Below are 21,902 nucleotides of genomic sequence, written 5' to 3' on the forward strand. Positions count from 1 at the left end.
AAAGACGCCAGATGTTTTCTAACGCAATGGTTTTCTAAAAAATGAAAATTCACAGCGTACATGTAAAATTAAAGTGAGCTGCAAGTCGTCATAACTCATCGAACCTTTAGTATAAACGCGCCCTATCTCACGTCAGTGATGATGTACTGGGCAGAATTCACGGAAGATTCACGGTTTACCGATGAACCTCCGCAGCTTCGCCCACTCATCATCATTCACTCCGTGGAAATGCTGCGATTTTTTTAAGTGCGAATGCACTTTATAAGCGACCCTGAATCCGCCGTCCCATAGCAACGGCGCGAGGAGCGGAGAGGAGCGTCTGTAGCAACGGCGCAGCGACGTCACACCCCACGTGACTGCGCGCGCTCCGCCTCCTCACCGCGGTTTGCGCGAGCGCGCGCCGGCTCCGCACCGCTCTTCTAGGTGGCATTGGGTGCAGTGCTTCGCCGCTCCTTCTCTCGCCGTTCGCTCTCTCTCCTCCCTGCGCCCCACTCTCCCGTCCGCTGGCTGGGCGCCTCTCGAAATGTGTGCTCGAGACGCCGCTGTGAAACGCCAACGGCGACCACAAGGCTGAGATTATGGTCGTCAGGTACAATGACAACACACACAGGTGCTGATGAATGTGTAAATAAATGGTTACGGTACAAATCCTCGTGTCGTCATTAATTTACGCCATTAAAATTACTGCGCCGTGTACTCTCGGCGCAAGAAATGCATTCGCATTTCGTCACGATTCCCTTCGGGGAGGTGGGGGCATTTTTTTTTCTATTTTTTTTTTTTTCATAGCAAGGAAAACGCAGGAACATGGAACTGTTGTACTGCGTACAGCAGGCTTCAGTGTAGAAAGTCTGGATGCAAACCGGATAAGTGATTGCATGGTACAAACGCCTGTGTTATGTCCTTGCTATGGTATTCGTTGTTTTCGCAGCACAAGTTCTAATCGCTTTGTGTTTTTAATGTTGTTTGCTGCTCTTGTTGTTGTCGTTATTTGCCATTGTTTATTGTCACAACTGGAACTTTCAGATTTCTGTGTAGTCAGACTTCATCCTTACAAAATGTACCTTAAAATTTTTATGAATGAATAAATTAGGAGCTCCTCTGACCAGGCCTTCCTGGGCTAGTGAGCTGACCTACTACTACCAGTTATTTTCTGAATGAGTGTCTTGCAAAAACAGTATACAGTAGAACCCCGCTGTTACGTTCCTCACTGCTGCGTTTTCCCGGCTGTTACGTCGTTTTCCGCCAGTCCCGGCATAGCTCCCATAGGATACAATGTATTGGGAACCCCGCTGTTACGTCGTAACTGTCGGACCGTTCCCGTATGATACGTCGCGAAGTGCGCCCGGAGCCGACCGAGTGACTACCAAAGAGAGCGGCCATGGTGCATTTTCATGCAGTTTGGCCTCGTTTGACCGTAATATTAGCCGCATGAGAGGCGCAAGCAACAGATTCTTTCAATTGATGCAAACAAAAGCATGGCCTTCGAGATTCAAATTGCAAAGATGGCGTCTATGACGTCACTGCTCGCGAAAGCAAGGCCTTCGAGATTGGCATTTACTATTGACAATAGCATAGCCTCTGAGATTTGTATTGCACAAACATGGCGTGTATGACGTAATTGCTTGCGAAAGCAAGGCCTTCGAGATTGGCATTCACTTCTGCCATCGCGTTGGCGTAGACTCATCATCATCGTTATTTGTCGGAGAACGGGAGGAGTTCGAGCTGGTTGGAGCTCGCGTGGTCGTGCGTGCAGTTCGCGGTCGGACTCGCCGCGCCGGTCGTGATTGCGTGTGCTTAGTTCTTTCATGCCTACAGCTGTTGGTGTTAAAAAAATCACATACGTTGATTACATTTCTGTGGATGAGGCCGTCCTAAGCTCCGCGTTTCTATCCATCGACTAGATCGCGGCTGAGCGCGCCAATTTTCGTGCTGCTCGTAAGAATTGAAATAAAATTCTGTACCACTAAATATTTTGCCGTTTTTCCTGTTTTTCGGCTCTTACGTTTCCCGTCTCTTACGTTTATTTCCTACGGTCCCTTCAAAAACGTATCAGCGGGGTTCTACTGTAGTAACTTTAGGTGTCGTCTAGGAATGATAACATTGGGAACAACTTATCATGGTTTATGCGGTCGTGATCTGTGTTTGTGTTTTTCCTTGGGCACCAAACACTGGGCAAGGAACTTGAAAGGACAAGGAATTCATGGACTTGTCGTCCCTTTCAAGCCATTTGTCTCGTGTTTAGAGCTGAAAGAAAAAAAAAAGTTGAGATAACTTGTCATGAAATTGGCCCAATTTGCCACGTCAGCAATCTTGAATTCTGTTTTTCTTCCTCTCTGTGTCACCGCTCGCAGGAACTGTGCTCACCCGTTGTGATGGCGGTGTTCAACGCATTGCACTGGTCCGACACCGCTGCCTCATTCAAGGCCTTGCAATTGAGCATGCCCTTGGTGAAACTTGTGAGTCTCTTTCTTGTCTTCATTATCACTTGGTTTCATGTGGTCATGTGTAACAAAAAAAATATGAAGTTTGTTAGGGTAGACTACTGGGCGGGTTGGTTGAGCATGATTCGAGGTGAAAGGCGCAAAGACGACAACAGACAAGTGTAGATTCTTAATGTGACTGCACACTTGTGAAATGTGACAGTACTGTCTGTATAAGTAGCACCTGTTCTTTTTCTAGAATAAACATTGTTGGAAGGGCGCCCTGCGTGTGTATCTTTCCTTGTCTTTCGTTTTCACATTTTTCACCTCGGATAAAAAGATCAGCCCCTTGATCCATTCTCCCTTTTTTGTTCATTTCATAGCGAAGACCTGAACTCCATGAGATTCGATGCCTTTTGGTAGTGTGCAAAGGCTTGTTGGCGAACTGTGAGGTTGTAAAGGAATCAAGTACTGCGTGACCCCGTATGACAAAAAAATAATGTTCCACATTTGCGGCCACGGCTGGAAGTAGCACTGGCTGCTGGCCAGTGCTACTGGCCAGCAGCTGGCCAGTTGGCAAAGCTCAGTAGTGTCGTCCTGACTCTTAGGACGACACTACAGAAATGCCCAAGAAAGTGAACGTGGAAATGTCCGCCTCTAGTCCCTGTGTGTAGTGCGACTACAAGTACAGTACTCACGGATTGAAATAGGACAATTTAGAGCTAAGTAATGCACACAGTGATTCCACTCCTGCGCCAACTGCGCCAAAGTGCGCCAAATTGTATTTACTGCGCCATCCTGATAATATCGACGAAATTTGCGCCAAACTGCGCCATAGTCTCGGGTTTGGGGGCGTCTATCACCGGCAATCGCACCGCCGGCACGTCAGAACATGTGCAGCTCGATCTTGGGGCTGCCAATAAAGTCGCAATCATGGGCCAAGAATTATTCAGCTGAATAAATAGCGCTCGCGCGTGCGTTCCGAGTAAGCCACGATGCCATGCACGGTGCCGACGCAGCTTCTGTTCTGCAAGTCGGCTCGACAGCAAAACGCGCTCTCCGCAGAGGCTCGTGACGTCTAGGCCTATCGCTAGCGAGAAAGTGCGACGGCGATTCATCGGCGGACGCCGTCTCTTCCAGAAACGCTGCTGATAGCTCGTTTCAAGCGTCGCACGGCACGTAAGGAAAGCAATGTTCAGTAATAACTACCGTATTTATTCGAATATAGGTCGACCTTTTTTTCCCAAAAATGTTGCCCATAATCAGCTATCGACCTATATTCGTGACCAAAGAATCTCGACCTATATTCGCGATCAAAGCGACCAAAAGCACCACACCTATGGTGTTCAACTGCCGCGCCTGCTGTTCTTCAAGCAGTTCCTGCTACATACGCACATTATATACCATAAAATCTGGTATAAAAACCGTACCCGTTCGCCTTTTCAGACTAAGTAACTAAGAAAAAAAAAGTTATTTGTGCAACCGCCTTTTCAAAGCCCCCGCGAAATGCAGCCGCTCCGCCATGTTTGCGCTGGAACCCGTAATTTCCCTAGGTAGGCCGTGAAGTCCCTAGCCCCCTAGCCGTGCTGCCTGCCGACGCGCAGCCGCACTGGCACTGGCCTAAGGCCTCACTCTTTGTTGTTTGATCTGACGTGACGATTCGCATTTGCAAACGCGCGGTTGCGACAGTGTCACGTCGGTAGAGCTACACAGCTGACTTCAAGCGTCAAGTGATACTTTTTGCCGAGAATTCCAGCAATTGTGCCGCTCAGCGTGAGTTCGACGTAAAAGTTGATTAGGGGTTGGCGGAAGCAGCGGGACCGACAGTTCGCGTGCAATGGATAGCGTCGTGCTTTTCGCGGCCCAGCAACTGGCAGGCATGACACTCTTGAAAAAGAACTGAGGCTCCGGGCGTCAAGGAGGCCCTGCAGAAGGCCAACAGACCTGGTCGTCATACCGCTAGGTATGACGTCCCGGCTACATTAAGGACCGGGTGGCGAAGAGTTACAAAGAGTGGCTTGAAGGAGGATGCTGCAATGACACCGATGGGACGCCGCGAGGAGGGCTTCCCTCAATAGGCAGTTTTAGAATAGCGTACGCTAAGTTAGCGTTAGCGTTTGCCACTTAACGGGAGGCCCCAAGCGGTTAGCGTACGACGCATGTGCAGTTGCGCGAAAAGCCAACGCAAAGCTTTGCGTACGCTATTCTAAAACTGCCTAATGAAGTTGTGACGTGGGTGAAGGACGCGCGGAAAGACTTGCCAGCGGAAATTATCGTGACTGGCTTTAAAAAGTGCTAAATTTCCAACGCAATCGATGGCAGCGAAGTCGACGTCATTTGGGATGCCGAGGATGCCTGCGAAGAATCCGACAACCTTCCTTGCACATCTGACGAACATGACACTCCCGGCAGCGACTAGGGCGCTAAGTTAATTGTAAATAAAGGTGTGGTATGTTTCAATTTTCCTGTTTCTAAAAAAAAAAAAAAAAACATGGGTCGACCTATTTTCGAATATTTTTTTTTATTTCTCGTAGAGTGCTATAAGTAGGGGTCGACCTATATTCGTGCCCGACCTATTTTCGAATAAATACGGTACATGAGTGCCGCTAAAATGTCTGTCACTTCTGTTTCTGGACATCGCGGAATGAAATCTGGGATCGCTCGCAGTAGATATATGGGACAATATCGAATTTTCCTTGCTTCGCGTTTATGGAAGGGCACGCGAACTGGAAACGCGTTGACACTTTTCCTCAGATATACTTTATCCATGGATCTTCATCCAGAACAGCTTTTTCGTAATTCCTTCCGCCAGCACGTCCGAGTTTGTAATCACTCTGCGGTAAATACCCCCTAAAAGGCCCTGCTCTTTCGAGCTCACGTGCTAGGGTTCCAATTCGAATTTTTTGCTTGCTTTTTAAAAAATGTCATCGCATTAGTAACATCATATATCCTGGTCGGAGCAGCAGCAAATGCGCAGCTGTCAGTAGCGGGCCCGTCGCTGACGGCCCACAGTGAAGCGGCTACGCCATGTTACACGTCCGCCCCTCGCTTTCGGGGGTCAATAGCTAACGGTAAAAAAAACTCAGTTTCGCTTAAGAGCGAAGCAATGAATGAGATACCAAAAAATCTATTGTGAAACGAAGTAAGACTAGCAGCTAACTCTTTTGGATCCGATCTCGCGTAACTCAACAAAACGCTGGTTTAAGGGAATATGGCCCCTCCAGGAACCGAAGCGTTTTCTTTCTCTGAGTTCTCTAAACGCGAAGTAAGCGTTGAGAGCACAGCAAGTTTACGAGCCGTCTCCTGATGCCTCGAGATAGCGCGCGCGCAAGCGACTGCGCCCTTCGAACGATGCGGTCCCCCCCCCCCCTTCCGCTCCCCTGGCGTACCTTCATGCTCCTTACGAAAGACGGGCGGGGCGTTTTCTCTCTGTTTGATGAGCAATCGACGGCAGGCCCGCACGTGGGAAGATGTTATCTCATGGGCTGTCCGTGCGACGGAGACAGAAGGCCGACTAGTTTAATCTCCGCTTCAGCCGCGTTCGTCGCCAGCGCTCGCGAGCTTTTACCCGCGGCTAGAATGCACGTGGTGATGTTATTATTTTGGACTTTATACGGAAAATTACAGCAACGGCGACGGCAAAAATCCGCCGAGAGTGTCCATATAACTGCTATCGCAAGGGTCAATGTACGGGGCAGATTTTGCGCACCCCCCCCTCTTAGGTGATTAGGGGGGGGGGCGCCCCCCCTGCCCCCCCCCCTTGTGCGCACGCCTATGCTCCTGAGATGATTTTTTTTCATGAGATTTGCAATGAATCGAAATATTTCTAACCTTCATACGAGCCCCATAATAATACTCAGGTGCTTGAATGTTTATACAATATGCTTCTGTATTGCACTCCAGGATGTAAAATTCGCTGCTCCAAAGTGCTCCCAGATGCAAAATTATCTGCTCCAAAGTGCTCCAAGATGAAAATTTTGCTGTTCCAAAGTGCTCCAAAACGGAAATTTTGCTGCTCCAAAAATTGCTCCAAATCAGAAGTCCTCGGTAGCATCACTGAATGCACATGTCTTCATTTGTACCGTCTTCAGTTTGGGTCATATCGGCGTAATTTTGACTCGAACGCATAGATCAGAGTCAACATTATCTTTAGAGACCATTATCTTCGTCGCGACATGACAGGGTTATCTCAAAGCAATTGTGCATACATGTCGTTATACTAATAATTTTGATGTCGCATTTGAATCCTTGAGTACTGTACATTAGAGAGAGTGGGAATTTCAAAAGAAAACTCAAGGAGCATCGGAACGATGTCAACGAGCGTGACGTCACATATAGCACCCTTGCAGAACATGCTGACTACACAGGTCACCAGATAGACTGGGACAGCACCTGCGCCATTTTGTGCGAAAGAAATTTAAGCCAGCAGCTTTTATTTTGAGTCGCTTCATATCCGGACAATGGTGCGCACTTTGAATCACAACGATGGAAATCTTAATACGATATGCGCCCGCACCTTACGTCATGTACTCAACTGCATATAACCTCGTTGCCTTCGTGTTTTGCCCTTCATTGTGAACAAAGCTCCCGTGTGGAAGCCGGAACATCAGGGAATTTTTTTCACCTTTGTCGGTGTCCTTCAGTGTTTTCACCGCTACAGCTCAGCTGGCAGAGCATCGCACACGTAATACAGAGGCTGTGGGTATGGTCACCATAGGCAGCAGGTTTTCCCATCAACTTTTGTTTGCGGCTTAGCGGGTAGTCAGAAAATGTCGCCTGCTTTTCTTTCGCAGATGTTTGAGAACGGTTTCGTTCGAGATGAAGGCAGCGCGGCGTACCTCCTCCGGTGCGTGCTCATGGGGCTGCAGGTGTTGGGTGAACATGACATCAACCAGACCCTGCTGGTGTCTCTTGGACTGGCCGTGTACCAGGCGGCGCGGCCCCTCTTTCCCGGCCTCTGCACCACCTTGCTCCAGATACCCGGATGCACTCCGGAGGCCCTGGAGGTAAGACAACGCCAGACTGGGCAAGTGTAGTGCAAGCAAAACTCGCACGAAGCATTTTGTCACCATAATCAGGCCACTAATGCTCACTGAAAGACTAAGGCCTCTCCACGTACCAAAGGACAAAGACTTAAGCATATTTTATACACATACCACTTCATGCATACAGTAGTAGACTCTCAGTAAACGGAAATCTCTGAAATGGAACTGCTGCTTGAATGGAGCAACTGCCTCTAATATTATTGGTTTCGTACTTGAATTCTGCACCCCTCTTCACCTCTCGGTAAATGGAGCTCCCGTTAAACAGAACACATTTTCCTGGTCCCGTCAGGTTTCGTTTTACGAGTCTCCTGTATTACCGTAAAAACCGCAATATAGGTTGGACTGGACAGTATGTCGAACCCCCCACTTCTAAGTACTGAAAATCGAAAAAAAGAAGTACATGGAATAGCCAGAGTATCAGAAGGCACACGCCTTTACCGTGTAACAAACGCCATTTCAAATGGTGCAGAGTGAAAATGCCATTTATTTACACGTAAGTTCCACATGGACGAAAGCCAAAAGATGGGCTCAAACATTATCTTCATAAAACATCACAACCGTCTTGACAGCATTCACGACGCGAGCACAGCTCCCGGCTAAACTGTGCAACCTTCGTTTCCACCTCTAAATATGCTGCGGTCTGGCACCGAAACAGTTTTCTTCTGATCGCTGCATGCTGTGATGTGATCCTTCAGCGTCCGCCGATAGCGAATGTTTCTGTGGTGCACTGGATCTGCCCGCTGATCATAGCCATACGTGCGCCGCTGTAACCAGAGCTGCCGGCATTGCAGGAAGCAACAAAGTAACAGTATCCGGCGAGATTGGAAGAGCGAGAACACCCGTGCAAAGATAAACTTTCAGTTATTGTTTGTGACTCGTGGCTCCCGCTCAAGTTCACGTGCGCTAGCATTCCAACACGCCTTTCACACACTTCAGACCAGATTTCTTTGTGCCTTCGCGAACTCAATCACTGTTTTCTTGAACGCTATGGTGAACTGTTGTCGGCCACCGGTCGAGAACAAGAAAAAAAGCACCTCGGAGCCCAAATAGATTCACAAGGCAACAACAAAACCGCAAAATGAGATCGCCCACGGCACAAGGCTGGTGGTAAACAAAGCGATGCCGATGATTGCGATGGAGGTGGTTGACTTCAGTTGCCCATAGTGGCCAGACTTGCGAAGTTTTTCTGCCAATGACCGGTATATAAAACGGGGGTCAACTTTTAGGGCTATTTTTTGAAAAAAAAAATTCGACCTATATTCCGATTTTTACGGTACTTTTAGGGGATTGTTCACTAATACCTCTGCCTGATGCGACCAGCTTTTTAGATGAAACGGGTTTTTTCAAATAACGTTTGCAATACTGCAGTGTAAGCTGCATTTACTGGTAAAACTTGCAGTAAGCAGAAACTGTAGACAACTTACGCCACTTGCAGCCAACGACCATGACCGGCTCCAATACTGTGCTACTATCGGCAAATTTTCGAAACATCAATATGCAGGCCTTTGAGACGCAGCTCCATCCCCCGGGCGACGGGAAAGCCCTGCCGGAGAAAAAGAAGAAGGAGATCTTCAAAAGGCTAATCTCACCCATCATAGGGGTGAGTGTGCACATTTTTCTGTCAGTGCTGCGTCGCAGCATGCGCACTCGTTAGTCGGTCATTTATGTTAGCAGTTTCATCTGATGTTCTGGCGTGTCACTAAATAGTAACCAATGTTCCAGCTAAGCTGTTGAATTGGCAAGGCTGGTCGTGACTACATTTCATGATAGTTTGAAGCAATGCAAGCACTCATCTATCACTAACAATTCTTTTTCTCGTGATTTGATTTTAGTATATTTCTTCTAAAGACATGTATGTGACTTGCAAACTTCTGGCTGCTCTTGTGCATTTTCTCTCTCATCTTGAAATGGTTTTTAACTTTACTAGAAGCACAGATAACAGAAGACCAGCAGACAGCATCTGCTGTCCTCTCGTCTTCTGTTGTCCATGTCCCTTGAGCAGTTAAGACCATTTCAAGATGATTTTGTACCAACTAACCCAACTTAGTGCTTTACTACATGTTCTCTCTTCTCTCCCTCTCACTTTTCTACTGTTAAAGGGCTACTGACACAAAAATTTTCAGTACTGATAAGTGTGAGTGCTAGTGATGCAGAACTATCGATAAATTGACTATCGATAGTATCGATAGTTTTTTTTAAACTCTCGATAGCGTAAACAAACTATTGATAGTACTACTACAGTTGAACATGGATAATCGAACTCGAAGGGGATCGCGAATTAGTTCGATATATGAAAAATTCGATATAAAAAATACAGGCCTCGTGACCTTACCAGTGGCGGGCGATCACCTACAATCGGCACATTCAAGAATGACAACTAATTCCACACACACGATGCAACAGAATGTTTTATTTGCACGAAAAAAAATCTCTTATCTTGGCCTGCTTCTTCGTCCTCAAAATGATGTTGAAGACGCTGGCCTCGATCTTATCGAGGCTGTCCAGGTGAGACAGCCCGGTTCACTCCATGTCGTCGCAAAAACGGTCAATCGAGCCAAACGCTGCCGCCACTTCAGCGGCGGAGTACGCGCGTGTAGCCGCCGCCTCGTCCAGACGATCTTCGTTGCCACTTGAGCATCCTGCATCCCTGGGACCGCAGCTACAATGTCCTTGTCAGCGAGCTCGCAACAGCCTGAACATTGCAGTCCGCTTCCTCAAAACCATCCGCAAACACTTCAGTAGGGGTGTGCGAATATTCGAAATTTCGAATATTTTTCTACTAGTGTTTGCTATTCGATTCGATTCGCACTGGAATTTTACTATTCGAACTATTCGAACTTCCCAAAAACAAATAGTCAAAGCCCGTTTGTGACGCCTTCAGATTTTCAATATGCTTCACCTCATTACACTCTCGTATTGCGGCAAAGCTGCCCTTTAAGCTCTGTTACGGTCGAATTTTGTCAAGAGACAGGCAACGGCCGATTGGAAATGGTCCCTATATTTTCAATATGCTTCACATGATCACACCTCGGTATTGTGGCAAAGCTGCCTTTCAAGCTCCGTTACGGTCGCAAATATTCTACCTCAAGAAAACGCTGGTTCCAGCATGGAGATGAAAGATGTGGCAGAGGTGGGGGCTCAATTAATGCTGTTTTGGACCTGAAATTTGGGCAGGAAGACCGAAAAACCGGGAGTCGAAACTTTTTAGCATCCAAAATTTTAGATGTTCTTGTATATCGACGTCTACGAGGCAGATTTGGAACTCCGGACTTGAAGGGAGGACACCCTTGTCCGCCACATCAGTTGGGCTTCCACAGAAGTTGAGAAAGGAAGAGAGGCTGAGGAAATGGCATCCTTGCCTATCACGTGTAAGGTGTTGTCGGCAACACTTTGGTTGCATCAAATCATGTACACTACATAAATAGAATTCGGCCTCTACATTGCCTCATTCTTGATAAGACAACTATGAAACACCACCCCACCAGTGCTCCATCAACCTAGCGAAAAGAAACACTTTCATGTTTCTATCTCATAAGAATATGCTTAGGAATCCTCTCTAACTTTTTCCTTCGCAATTTCGCTTCGAAGTATTTGAAAAATATTCTAGAAATATTCGAAAAATATTCTATTCGATTCACACTCACACTTCAATATTCGAATTCGCTTCGCACCCAAAATTTTGCTATTCGCACAGCTGTACACTTCAGGTGGAACAGCAGCCGGGATGAGGGACGACAACTCATGAAATGCGTCGTCTATGCGCTTGTCGTCGCCGTCTTCACTGGTTTCCACAAGTTCCGCCGTCACGAAGCCTGCCTTCCGGAAGCAGTTGGCCACTGTGTCCGTCTTCACGTCTCGCGAGGCGCCAGTCACCGTTTCAATGGCACCGCGCACGTCAACCTTCAGCCCACCTTGAAGGTCTTGATCATCCCCTGGTCGAGCAGTTGCAGCTTCGCTGTCATGTTGGCCAGCAGAAACTTCAGCTCAATGTTTTTGAGCTCGCAGGGGAGCACGCACGCAAAAGAGGAATGCAGTGGTATGCGACAACTCACGGAAGTGAACTCTGCCAGCAAAGCGCTCGCGATCAGTCACGATGGCGGCGATGGCTACCTGCGAGGGCAGCAGCGATGTACGAAAAGCACGAGCTGTAGTTGGCTGAGCAAATTCGAAAGGGGCGGGCTGTGGTTGGCTGATCAAAACTCACAAAACAGCAACAAAAAAAAGAAAGAAAAGGCGAAAGGAGGAGGCCACCGGTTCTTTCGTTCCTGCTCTCCGAGCCGACGGTCACGCGGAGAGCGTAGGAGAAAGAGAGAGGAAAAAAAGAAATAAACAGGCTGTTCCACAACTTGGAGAACGCGCCCAGCAGGAGTACAGTCCGAGCCCTCTCGCCCTCACGTTTTTCGAGCATTTCGGGTGTCGGGCGAGGTGCGGTGCCGCGAAGGTTGCGGGGCTCAGCGAGTGCCGAAGCGCGCCTTCCAGCTCGCACGGCGTTCGATATTTCCGATTGCGGGTAAAAATACCATTCGATACAGACGTGCGAATTTCTATACTTTTACAAAGGATTTTCAAGGGGATAATTTACGAGTTCGATATAGTACAAAATTCGGTATATGTAAGTTCGATATATCCGTGTTCGACTGTATCGACAAACTATCGATAGTCCAGTCGGTAATACCATCAGTAATATTACTAGCGATGTTACTGGCACGCGTGTTCATTGCTTTGTCTTGATGTATTCGCGTTTCACCAACAAAGACTGCTCCAAGCGTTTGACGCAGACCACGCCGTTTGAGAAGCTTCGCGATTATTTGAAAACATTTTGTTAAGATTACGCACTGGACGCGAATAAAGTTTATTCGAGAGCTTACACGAGAACCAACGATAACGCTGGAAGATTCGATGATTCATGTATTAAAGACGAAGCGTTCCACCAATCATCGGATTACTCGACGGCCAGCGACTGTTCTCGCCGCTATCAGTGTGCAGTGCATATCGCTTGTATGTTGAGTTTTGATTTTCTGGGCACATGTTCACCCAAATAAGGAGCTTCGTATTTCCCAGTCTTTCTGCAGCATTCTTCACCCTCACAACCACATGACAAACTATCCATAGTGGTGCGAATAATGATGCTGTTGCTGGCTGGCCATATTGCCAAAATATTTGCGATAGCCTACTATCAGTTTCGTTTAATTTATGAGGAATTTTCGGCGAGAGAAATAAATTTTATCCGCAGTGAAAATGGCGGAATATGTCCATAATAAATTCTTATTCAAAAGCAACCAGTTACACCTTATGATTAACAAACTTAGTTCTTGATAATTTTTTGTATTTTGGAATCATAAAATGCAATATAAATTTGAAGCCACGCAGTACCACCACATGTAACGGCTTCCTTTCCGCTACAGCTGAACAGTTTGACTTTATGATCATGTGTCAGCGAAGCAATCTGGTGAAGAACACAAGCATGTCAACTTTCTTGCCTTTCAGCCTGCTCCTCCGGCTCCATTGTGTACCGCGCGCGCGGGGAACCCAGTTTATGCTGCATTGAGTTTGCGCTGTTGATTTTATACTATCGATAGCGCTATCGATAGTATTTTTTACCATCGATAGTTCGATAGTGACTCTGCTATCAATAGTATCAATAGTACCATCGATAGTTCTGCATCACTATTGAGTGCACCCTGAAACATTAGCTACAACAGGTTTTTTAAAAGCTAGCTACTGTACCCTGACGTTACGACACGGTAGTATGAGCTTCTTCTCACGTGCTCACACATGATTTTGAGACGATTCCATGGGCGCTTCGATGCGTCCCTCTGTCGGTGACGCATAAGTGGCCATTTCGTGTGTTTTGGTACTTGACGTCACAACTAGCCGTACTGGTGCATGAAGTCATCAGAATTGTCAGTTGTGCCTGACATCTCTCTAGTGTCGATGTCATAGGTACGCCATGTGAAATTGACTTTAATGTACAAATAAAATACCCTATCAGCATTTATTGAGCTTCACACCTGCCCAGAACAGTCACCATATACAGGAGATTTCTATGGCTGAGTAAACTCAGCATCGAGTACCCCTTTAAGGGGGCTCTGCAACACTTTTCCGAGTAACCATCGAATGGCTTTATAAAGGAGTTTATTGCCTCACGAATCGACCACCGCAAAAATTTTTAGAATCCGTCAAGTACGGGCATAGTTACAGAGATTTGTTGTACACTGTAATTGCTTTCTCTCTTCTCTCGTCCCGACGAGCACGCTGGAAGCTAAGCAGGGAGGGATGGCCCTGGGGAAAGAAGTTATGTCACACACGCGGTATGACCTTCAGCACTTACTCATTTTTTTCTTCGAACACGCGGCTTACTTTCAGTGTGATCACAAGCGGGTGTACGGGCATGTGGAGGCCTCTAGCGGCGGCCACTGTAACTATGCAGCTCACGCTGCTCAAATCCGCCAATGGCCTTGAAATTGTATATATGGTGTGGTTATTTGGGTGTACGGCATCATTTGTCGAGAGAAGAGGGAACGATTTCTAGCTGGCCTTGTGAATTCATTGCAAATTCCAGGCCGCAGGCTGCGCTACAATGTTTGGCTAACATTTTCTCGGGAGCCCGGACTACCGATTGGCAGCGTTTTCTGACCATGCTGAAAAAGTGTTGCAGGGCCTTTTTGAGGATTTTTTGCAACAAAGACGAACAAGCCAAACCCATGTTGTAGTTGAGTCAAGTTCTTGAAGGCGTTTCCTCTCTCCCTCACCCGTGTTCCACCACGTAGAAGAACATTGGCCAGCAGTTCAAGGCAGCCATCCAGATCATGAACCTGCCTCCAATGTTCCGGCCTCAGAAGATGGCCGTGGAAGAAGATGCCGTGGCCTGCACCGACCTGCCCAACCTCTTTGAGCAGCAGTAGGCTTAACAGCATTGTCATCTGCTGTTCCTCACCTGCTGTCCATCGTTTGCTCGCGACATTCCTCGCTGTATAGACCATCGCATTTTCCCCTACTTAAGGGACAATACATATGGGTTTTACCATGGCCTCCAACACCCTGAGACTGTGGGACATCCGTGTGCGCCAGTTGATCTTGGAGGCCATGGTTCGCCGTTAGTTTCATGGAGAGACAAGCAGGGGAGGAAAGCTAGCACTGATAGTTGTTCAACTTCCCGTGGAAACGATGAGGAGTTCAGGCGTTGGATTGCCATTTGTTGGCTCACGCTTTTACCACAGCAGATTGACCTCTCTGGTTGTGCGAAATTTGTTTTTGTCTGCTCATTTTCATTGCTTTGTTTTTCTGTAGCTATTCTATGTCATGGCATTGACACAAATTTTTGCATAATTTCATCCATGTATTCATTTTACAGCTCTTCACAGAGCAATTTCATAGCAATGTTAGATGGCTGGCTTTAGTAGTTTAATTCAACAACTTGACAGCAATAGTTTACAACATAAAACCCAGAAGTTTGCAAGTTCAGGACAGTTTAATGCATGTAAAACGCTTAAGCCCAGCGACATTCGAGCAATGTTCCAGGGGATATTACACAAAATATGCACTGTATTGGTAATGTATGGCTGTGTCGTTCTTATCCAAAAGAAAGCCAATTCAAAAGCCAGCAAGTGCCATATCGCTCGCTAAGCTGTCAGCCAAGCCAATCCAGTGCTTTTTACTTCTCATTGTTTTCTTGATTGTCGGAGAAATGCTGAAGAAACCCACATGGACGTCAGAGCCAGAACCCTCCAGCTAAGGTCTTTAAAGAAACTCTGTGGGCTTACATCCTGAATGTCGCAGGCGATGTGTGATTACCATGAAGTGTCATTCTAGCCATGTTTCTGGGTGATTCAAAGTGTTCTGTTAAGGTTTGTACAAGCTGTGTTTGTGTTTGGGCGTGTGATGGGTGTGATAGCTTGTCGCGCACGACCAGTCGTCATTTTAAAAACTTCTACTTCATCTGACGTGGTCTGGCAGCACAGAAGCTTTTGTCGCATAATATTTGTGGTAAAGGTTGCCCACAGAAAGAAAGTCTAGTATTGTACTGAAATATCGTCATTAAGTGAATGCATTGACGGTTGACTACAGGACAAAGGCTTCATCTCAACTCGTTATGCATGTCACTTTGCAAAGTGTGGTGGTTTCTGTGAAATGTTACTGGTAATGGTGTTCGTAGAATCGTGCGGCATGTTCATTTTTTTTTTTGTGTATATGATTTGCATGTGTATGATTTGCATGTGGCATCAGTCCGAATGTTTAAAGTTAACCTTTGATGCATTGTGCCAGTTCACAGCTTAAAAAAATTATAGTCGTGACTGTTCGTGATGGTCGTGACACTATGAGTGCATTGACTGTTCGTCGCTTTTACGACGTCAGTTCAGTTCAACTTGTGCCACAGTTTTTCTCTTTTGAACTGGTTATGAGTCTACACCTTGTGTCCTCTTTGCACCAGTATGTTAGTGCCATGATTAGTAATAAAATAAGACGTCGTACGCTTAATTTTACTTATTGATAATGTGATGAGTTTGTTACGTTAAACTCGTATATTCACTGCTACTTCCTTGAACTGATGTGAATTGTGGTTTTCATTGTTTTGTTATTGTTTCTTTCCTTTAGAGTGGTACTGACACAAAAATTTTGGCCTCGCGTTTCTTTTGCTGCAATGTGTTGCTGGGGGCCTGTTAGTCATAACACGGCACATCGTTTGCTGCAGCGCGCAATAGATAATTAATTACAGGCTCCTCATTACCGACCAGTGTCAGTTTCGGTTTCAAAAACGACAAGCCTCCGGGTGCAACTATCACCACCTAGCAGGTGCAGCGCTCGATCATGTCAGCACACAGAACTGTGACGCACTTCCACACGGTTCGCAAGCAGCTGCTGAGAAGTAGGCTGCTGGAGCAAATGCGGCAAAAAAACATGGCGGCTATGACATCATCATAACTTGTTGCAGCGTGGTCACGTGAGAGAAGTAGGGGGTCCCCAAGGGTCTCCTTTCAGGGAGTCAGTAGTGCGAGGATGTCTATCGCTCATGCAAACTTCAAAATTCATTTAAAATAACTTCCAAGCTATATTCACTGTTGGTATTTTGCAGATAATATATGCATGTTCACCGGAATCGATCCTGCAGGCTATCTCAGCCGCGAAATATTGTGCCAGTACTCCTTAGAACAAGTCTGTGTGGAAAAATTGTGAATTTCAATGTCGCCTGCGAAGCTGTGGTGATCACTGAGTTGACGCCCATACCCACATGGGGGCCCTAGGGTTCCCCTCCCCTACTCCCGAAAGTCTGATGGAGGGAGGTGTTTTACCGAAAATAAATAATAAAAATAGGTGTTTTTCTCAAATAGTTGAGGCCTTCAGTTGCTGCCCCTACTCCCCCCCCCCCCCCCCCCAAAAAAAATTCCTGGCTATATGCCTGACAGAGTTGCTAAGTAAGGAGCATATTGTAATGAAATATCTTTAATTGGATTAAGCACATGAAGCGTAGGAGTTGAAAATGTGTGGTCAATTTAGGAAAGGTTTCTTAAAAATGTGAACAGAGCAAATAATTTGTGATAACCACTGTACTAACCAATCGTGATAACCACAACGGCACCTTCAAGCGAACTTGACAAAGTTGGTTTCACAAAATATGATGCGCAGGTTGGTTTGTTTGTGCCTAGGAGTACTTTTTCAGTAAGACTGCTTTTTGATCTTACCGAATTTTTTGGTAGGATCAAAAAGCAGTCTTACAAAAGAAAGCAGTCTCATTGAAACAAGGATATATGCAAAATATACCACTAATACAACGATAATTTAACTGGCTAAATTGGGTCCAGGCGGCCTCCAAGATGTTTCACTGCCCCTGCATCTCTGAGGCCATGCTGAAGAGCTGCGCTTGTGCGTCAGGCCCTTGTTGCTCATCACTGCCAGCAAGCAGTAATGGCAGGGTTCATTTTTTCAGTTTCGTTATCGAAAACGGTGACATTGCCTAGCTTTTTGTGACGCTGCCACTCCTATTTCAGACGTCAAATTTTTTATGTACCCTCCTATGCATCTACGCTATTTGAAACGTGGCTTTTTGTGGTTTCAAATTTTGTTGTTGTGAGCTTTTTAAAAATTTGAGATTTGTACAAACAATGCCTTCATATAGATTACTGATGTGGCTGGTGCTAATGGCAGCTTTAATAAGAAGCGATGCATTGTGTTGCATTTGTGCATTTGTGTGTGTGGCATCAGAAGCAACAAACAGTACATTCGTGAACAATATGAAAGGGAACGCTTAAGTCACCTACAAGACACCGTAGTGGCTAATCGCAATTGCTAAGCACAAAAGTTTTCACGACACCAAATGATCAAGCAGAAATGTACCTCTTGCAAATCAATACACAAGATTTGCATCCGCACACCACAAGTAATCATTGATTAAATGCAAACTCGCTGTTCCCTTTTATATTGCTCACGACTGTACTTTGAAATGTGTCCTTTATGCCTGTGCATAAAGTCGATCGTGAATAATCTTGTCATGCACCACGATTATTCGTGAGCGATGCAACTTCTTACAGGCTCTGTACAAGTGTCCACAAAACACCCTGGTATGCACAAGTAAACAACAAAGGGAAGCCTTGTTTTGATAATAAAAAAGACGAAGGAATGATGTCATAAAGCTGGCAGCCTCAGAGTAATGCTCTATAGGCTGGTTATTAAGCAGCTGCAAAAATACAAGAAATATTAGCGCGAGTGGCAAAGGACAAGCAAATGTGCAGCACGCAGTGCCGTAGCGTGCTGCACTAAACTGACAGACATCATTGCTGCATTCAGCAATCACTCAGTATGCGATCGTACCTGAGTTGTGCATTTAAAGTATGATAAACAAAGCTTCTTTCGTGCTATCAGAAACGGTGCTGCAGTGAACTGCGCAAAGAACGAGGCTTAAAATGAGTCCGCATGTTATGTTTATAACGAGCATAGCTGAGTGACAGCTCATCATTCTATTTTCATCAATTACGTGTGCTTAAAGTTAAGTTTATTGCATTTGCTTCTGTAAAGCTCATTTTCTCAACTTGCACATTGAGACTGGAGAAAACGCTTGTTCTTGGCTTTCATAAAACACTTGACTTCATGTTTGTTATATCAGTGGTTTTTTTTTCAGCACTCTGTGCAATGTTGATGCCCATAATTAAAAGATGTTCATTTAATTGATCACTTAGCTTCTATTATTTTGGAATTGTATGAAGTTTCTTTTTTTAGAGAAGTATGTTCACAATAAGTTGTGCCTAATTCAATAAGTTGCTCCAAGAATTGAGCCCAGTTGGTTTTGGGACGTAAAACCCCAACAATTATTATTAGCACTTATTCTTAGTTGTTCCCAGTCATCTTGTTGAATTATCGATTCCTCCTTAGTGCTCCTTCTTTTTTTACATTGAACACTTTTAAAATTGTTTACAGATGTAAAATTACTTTCTGAGAGCCTAGTTGGTGTATAATGACAATGTTATTAAGCGCGAGAAAAGGCATGACACAAAAAGGAAGTTACACATGGTACAATCACTACTTTCAACTGTATTTCATGATGTCATGAAATTTATGCGGTAAGCACATGCAAAGATGCATTAAATGAAAACACAAGATGTGAGTATATCATAACGACTGAATGATTAATATGCATCGAGGTATCAAAATTCTTTTGAGTGTAGATTGACAGAAGGTTCACTAACACACTGGAAGGATATCACATGAAGAAGGTGAGGGTGGGGTACATTAGTGAACCTCCTGTCAGTCTACAATTAAATGTCCTTATAACAAACACATATATAGCGAATTATCAGTTATAGCAAACTAAATACGAACTTTGGTGGGCCACGCTTCATGTCACTGACATTTATCATTTTTATAACAAAACCAAAAACGTGACCGCCACCGCGATATCTGCTATAACGAAGAAATGTTTAATTTGCGCGAGGCTCTGAACTTAGTGGCATAAAAAGCAAATTAATTATTGAAAGACATTTCATGGCCACATTTTTTTTTAATGTGGTGGTGACATTACAAATTTGGTTAAAACTGTGGTAATCCTTCTTCAAATAAATGTGATTGCAGGCCTGTTTTGTCAAATGAACTTTGTTCAGCTGTAATTTCACTTTTTTGTGTTCAGTCTTTAAGGATTACCTCGTTTATAGTGGGTTTGAAGCCTAGAATAATTCGTTTTTGTCTCTAGGATTTGCGCGCTAGCCAGATTGCCAATTTGTTAGTGCTGATTTCTATATATACTGTTACAATTAATATCTGATAACGTAACTTATGGTCTCCATGCTATTTTCTTATTACAAGGTTTGACTGTACATTCAAAAGGATTTCGATACCTCAGTGCCTATATAGGTTAGTCATTCTATTGTTATACAGATGCTCATATCTTGTGTTTTCATTTAACGCATATGTGCAAGTGTGTACTGTACATATTTCATGACGACGAGCAATAAACAATTGAAAGTAGCACTTCTCCCATGTGCGACCTTCTTTTGTGTCATGTCTTTTGTTGTGTTCAATAATAATGTAATTGTTTACGAATGTCTTTTACAGTGTTTCAGCAGCACTGTTATATTTTGTGCATTCTTGTTTTTGTAACTTAAGCCCTATCATGTGTGAAACCAGGAGCTACAGTAAAATGGATTTTTTTTATGCCTTTGTTTTGCACCTTAGTCCTGTGATAAGAACGCGCATGGTGGTTACAGAACTGTGGCGAGTTCTTTTGCTGCTGAATTTGTTACTTGTTTCTATGTGTTGTGTATAGTTTTTTTTTTCACCCTATTCGTAATGGTATCTGAACTTGCACGAGTGTTAGTATATTTTTTCAATTTGTGTCGCTGCATAGCTGCAATACATCACGGCATCTTCAGACTTGCAACTGCAAAAGAATGGTGTGCTAATAAAGCTGTATGTGTGTGCTTGCAATAAATCATCTGAAATCGATATTTTTTCACTTCAAAGTTCTCAAACATTTCGGTTTTTCCTCAAGTCGATTTGCTCAGCCTTGTGCAAAGTCGGACAACTTTATCAATTACTAGCAGCGTGTCTTCCAATTGTGTTTTTGTGGTGTGCGCTTTAAGCAGTTCATACAATGCTAGTGAAGCTCTTCACCTCGCCCTTCGCACTCTAACCTAGCTATTTTATTTATTGCGGCGATTGCGTTGCGCAGTGCCGCATCAGACTTTGAAAATATTAAAATGAGCAAGGCCTGCTGCCCGAGCACATTTGCGCGCTTGTTTCCGCAGGAACGGTGCGGTTACAACCACGTGACTCCACTAAGTCAGCAGGGAGGCGCAGGATACGCATACACTAAGCCAGCAAACGCGCGAGTTCCCGCACCAAAAGTCGTGACGTCATAGCTTTTGGCTGCATCCGCTTGGACCTACATAACCAATTATTGGTGAAAATGGCGTGCATTTTGTTCCAAGGGAGTCGCAGACACGCAACATTGCGAGATTGGGGATTTCTGGTTCAGCCGTTGAAATGCATGACGTCAGGCGTTCGGCTACTGAGGCTTAGGCGCGAAATTCAAGAATGAAACTGTGTGTATTTCAAATCACCATGCGATAGAGTGAAGTCGATCACGATGTAGTTTTCAAAGAATGAATAATTTATCAGTCTAAGCCAATTTGGTGCAACATTCAGTGTTTCTTGGAAGGAATATCCTTGTCTTTTATTTAAAAGACTGCTACATTCCTGCATTCTTCTGGTGACGTCGGGAGATTTTAACATTGCATTGAGTATGCGTTTCTTTCTATATATTTGTTTTCTTTTTTGCCTCCTATATTTCTTTTCTGTCATTTAATTTTTATTGCGCATTCCTTCCTTTCTCTTGTGGAATGAGCGTTAGATGGCGCTAGATGGCGCCACTTTTCCGCTCGCTCCGCCCTTGTCCTTGATGCCCCGTCATCTGTCTACTCTCTGACCTCGCCCAACTGCACGCGCCGCGTCGTCTGCTACACGCGCTACGTCGCTTGTCGTCTGCTACGCGCCGCACGTTTGGAACAGCGCCAACCGGCCTTACCTTGTATGTAGTAAGTAGCAGCGCGCACGCACCCACACTCTCACCGTGTGACCCCCCCAACTCTCCTTCCTCACTGTACAGTAGGGGCGTGGCACCTTTGACACCTGTGGCGCGCAGTGAGATTAATGCTATGCGAGAGGCGGATATGCGTCGCGTAATGTCAGCGTGCGGTAGAGGAGAAACCAAACCCGACTAACCAATGCGGCGGGAAAGTCGCGAGCGCTAGGCAGTGAGCCAAGCGCGTTTATGAATGTTATATAGTATAGGTATCGTCTGGTTCTGGTTGCACGGCGCGTCGTCTGCTGCCGTGAAGTGTACACCGCTGTCGTCTAGTTCTGGCTGAATCCCACGCCATACGACCATACACCGCTGTCATCTGCTGCACGTATCGTCTATTTCTGGCTTTTACACACCGTGTCTGCTACG

The 21,902-nt window shown here is 45.4% G+C and overlaps 1 protein-coding gene across 1 annotated transcript in view; it reads left to right on the forward strand.

Moving 5' to 3' along the window:
- LOC119374699 (exportin-5) overlaps positions 1-16,820 on the forward strand; it is a 52,993-nt gene extending 36,173 nt beyond the window's left edge. The window contains exons 30-33 of the mRNA XM_049410977.1: positions 2,352-2,456; positions 7,214-7,426; positions 8,967-9,065; positions 14,236-16,820. Of these exons, the coding sequence (XP_049266934.1) occupies positions 2,352-2,456; positions 7,214-7,426; positions 8,967-9,065; positions 14,236-14,370 (552 nt within the window). The 3' untranslated portion in view covers positions 14,371-16,820. The remainder of the gene's footprint in view (positions 1-2,351; positions 2,457-7,213; positions 7,427-8,966; positions 9,066-14,235) is intronic.
- The last annotated feature ends 5,082 nt before the right edge of the window (positions 16,821-21,902 follow it).

This window comes from Rhipicephalus sanguineus, chromosome 11 (assembly GCF_013339695.2).
Source record: "Rhipicephalus sanguineus isolate Rsan-2018 chromosome 11, BIME_Rsan_1.4, whole genome shotgun sequence".
NCBI classification, from domain to species: domain Eukaryota; kingdom Metazoa; phylum Arthropoda; class Arachnida; order Ixodida; family Ixodidae; genus Rhipicephalus; species Rhipicephalus sanguineus.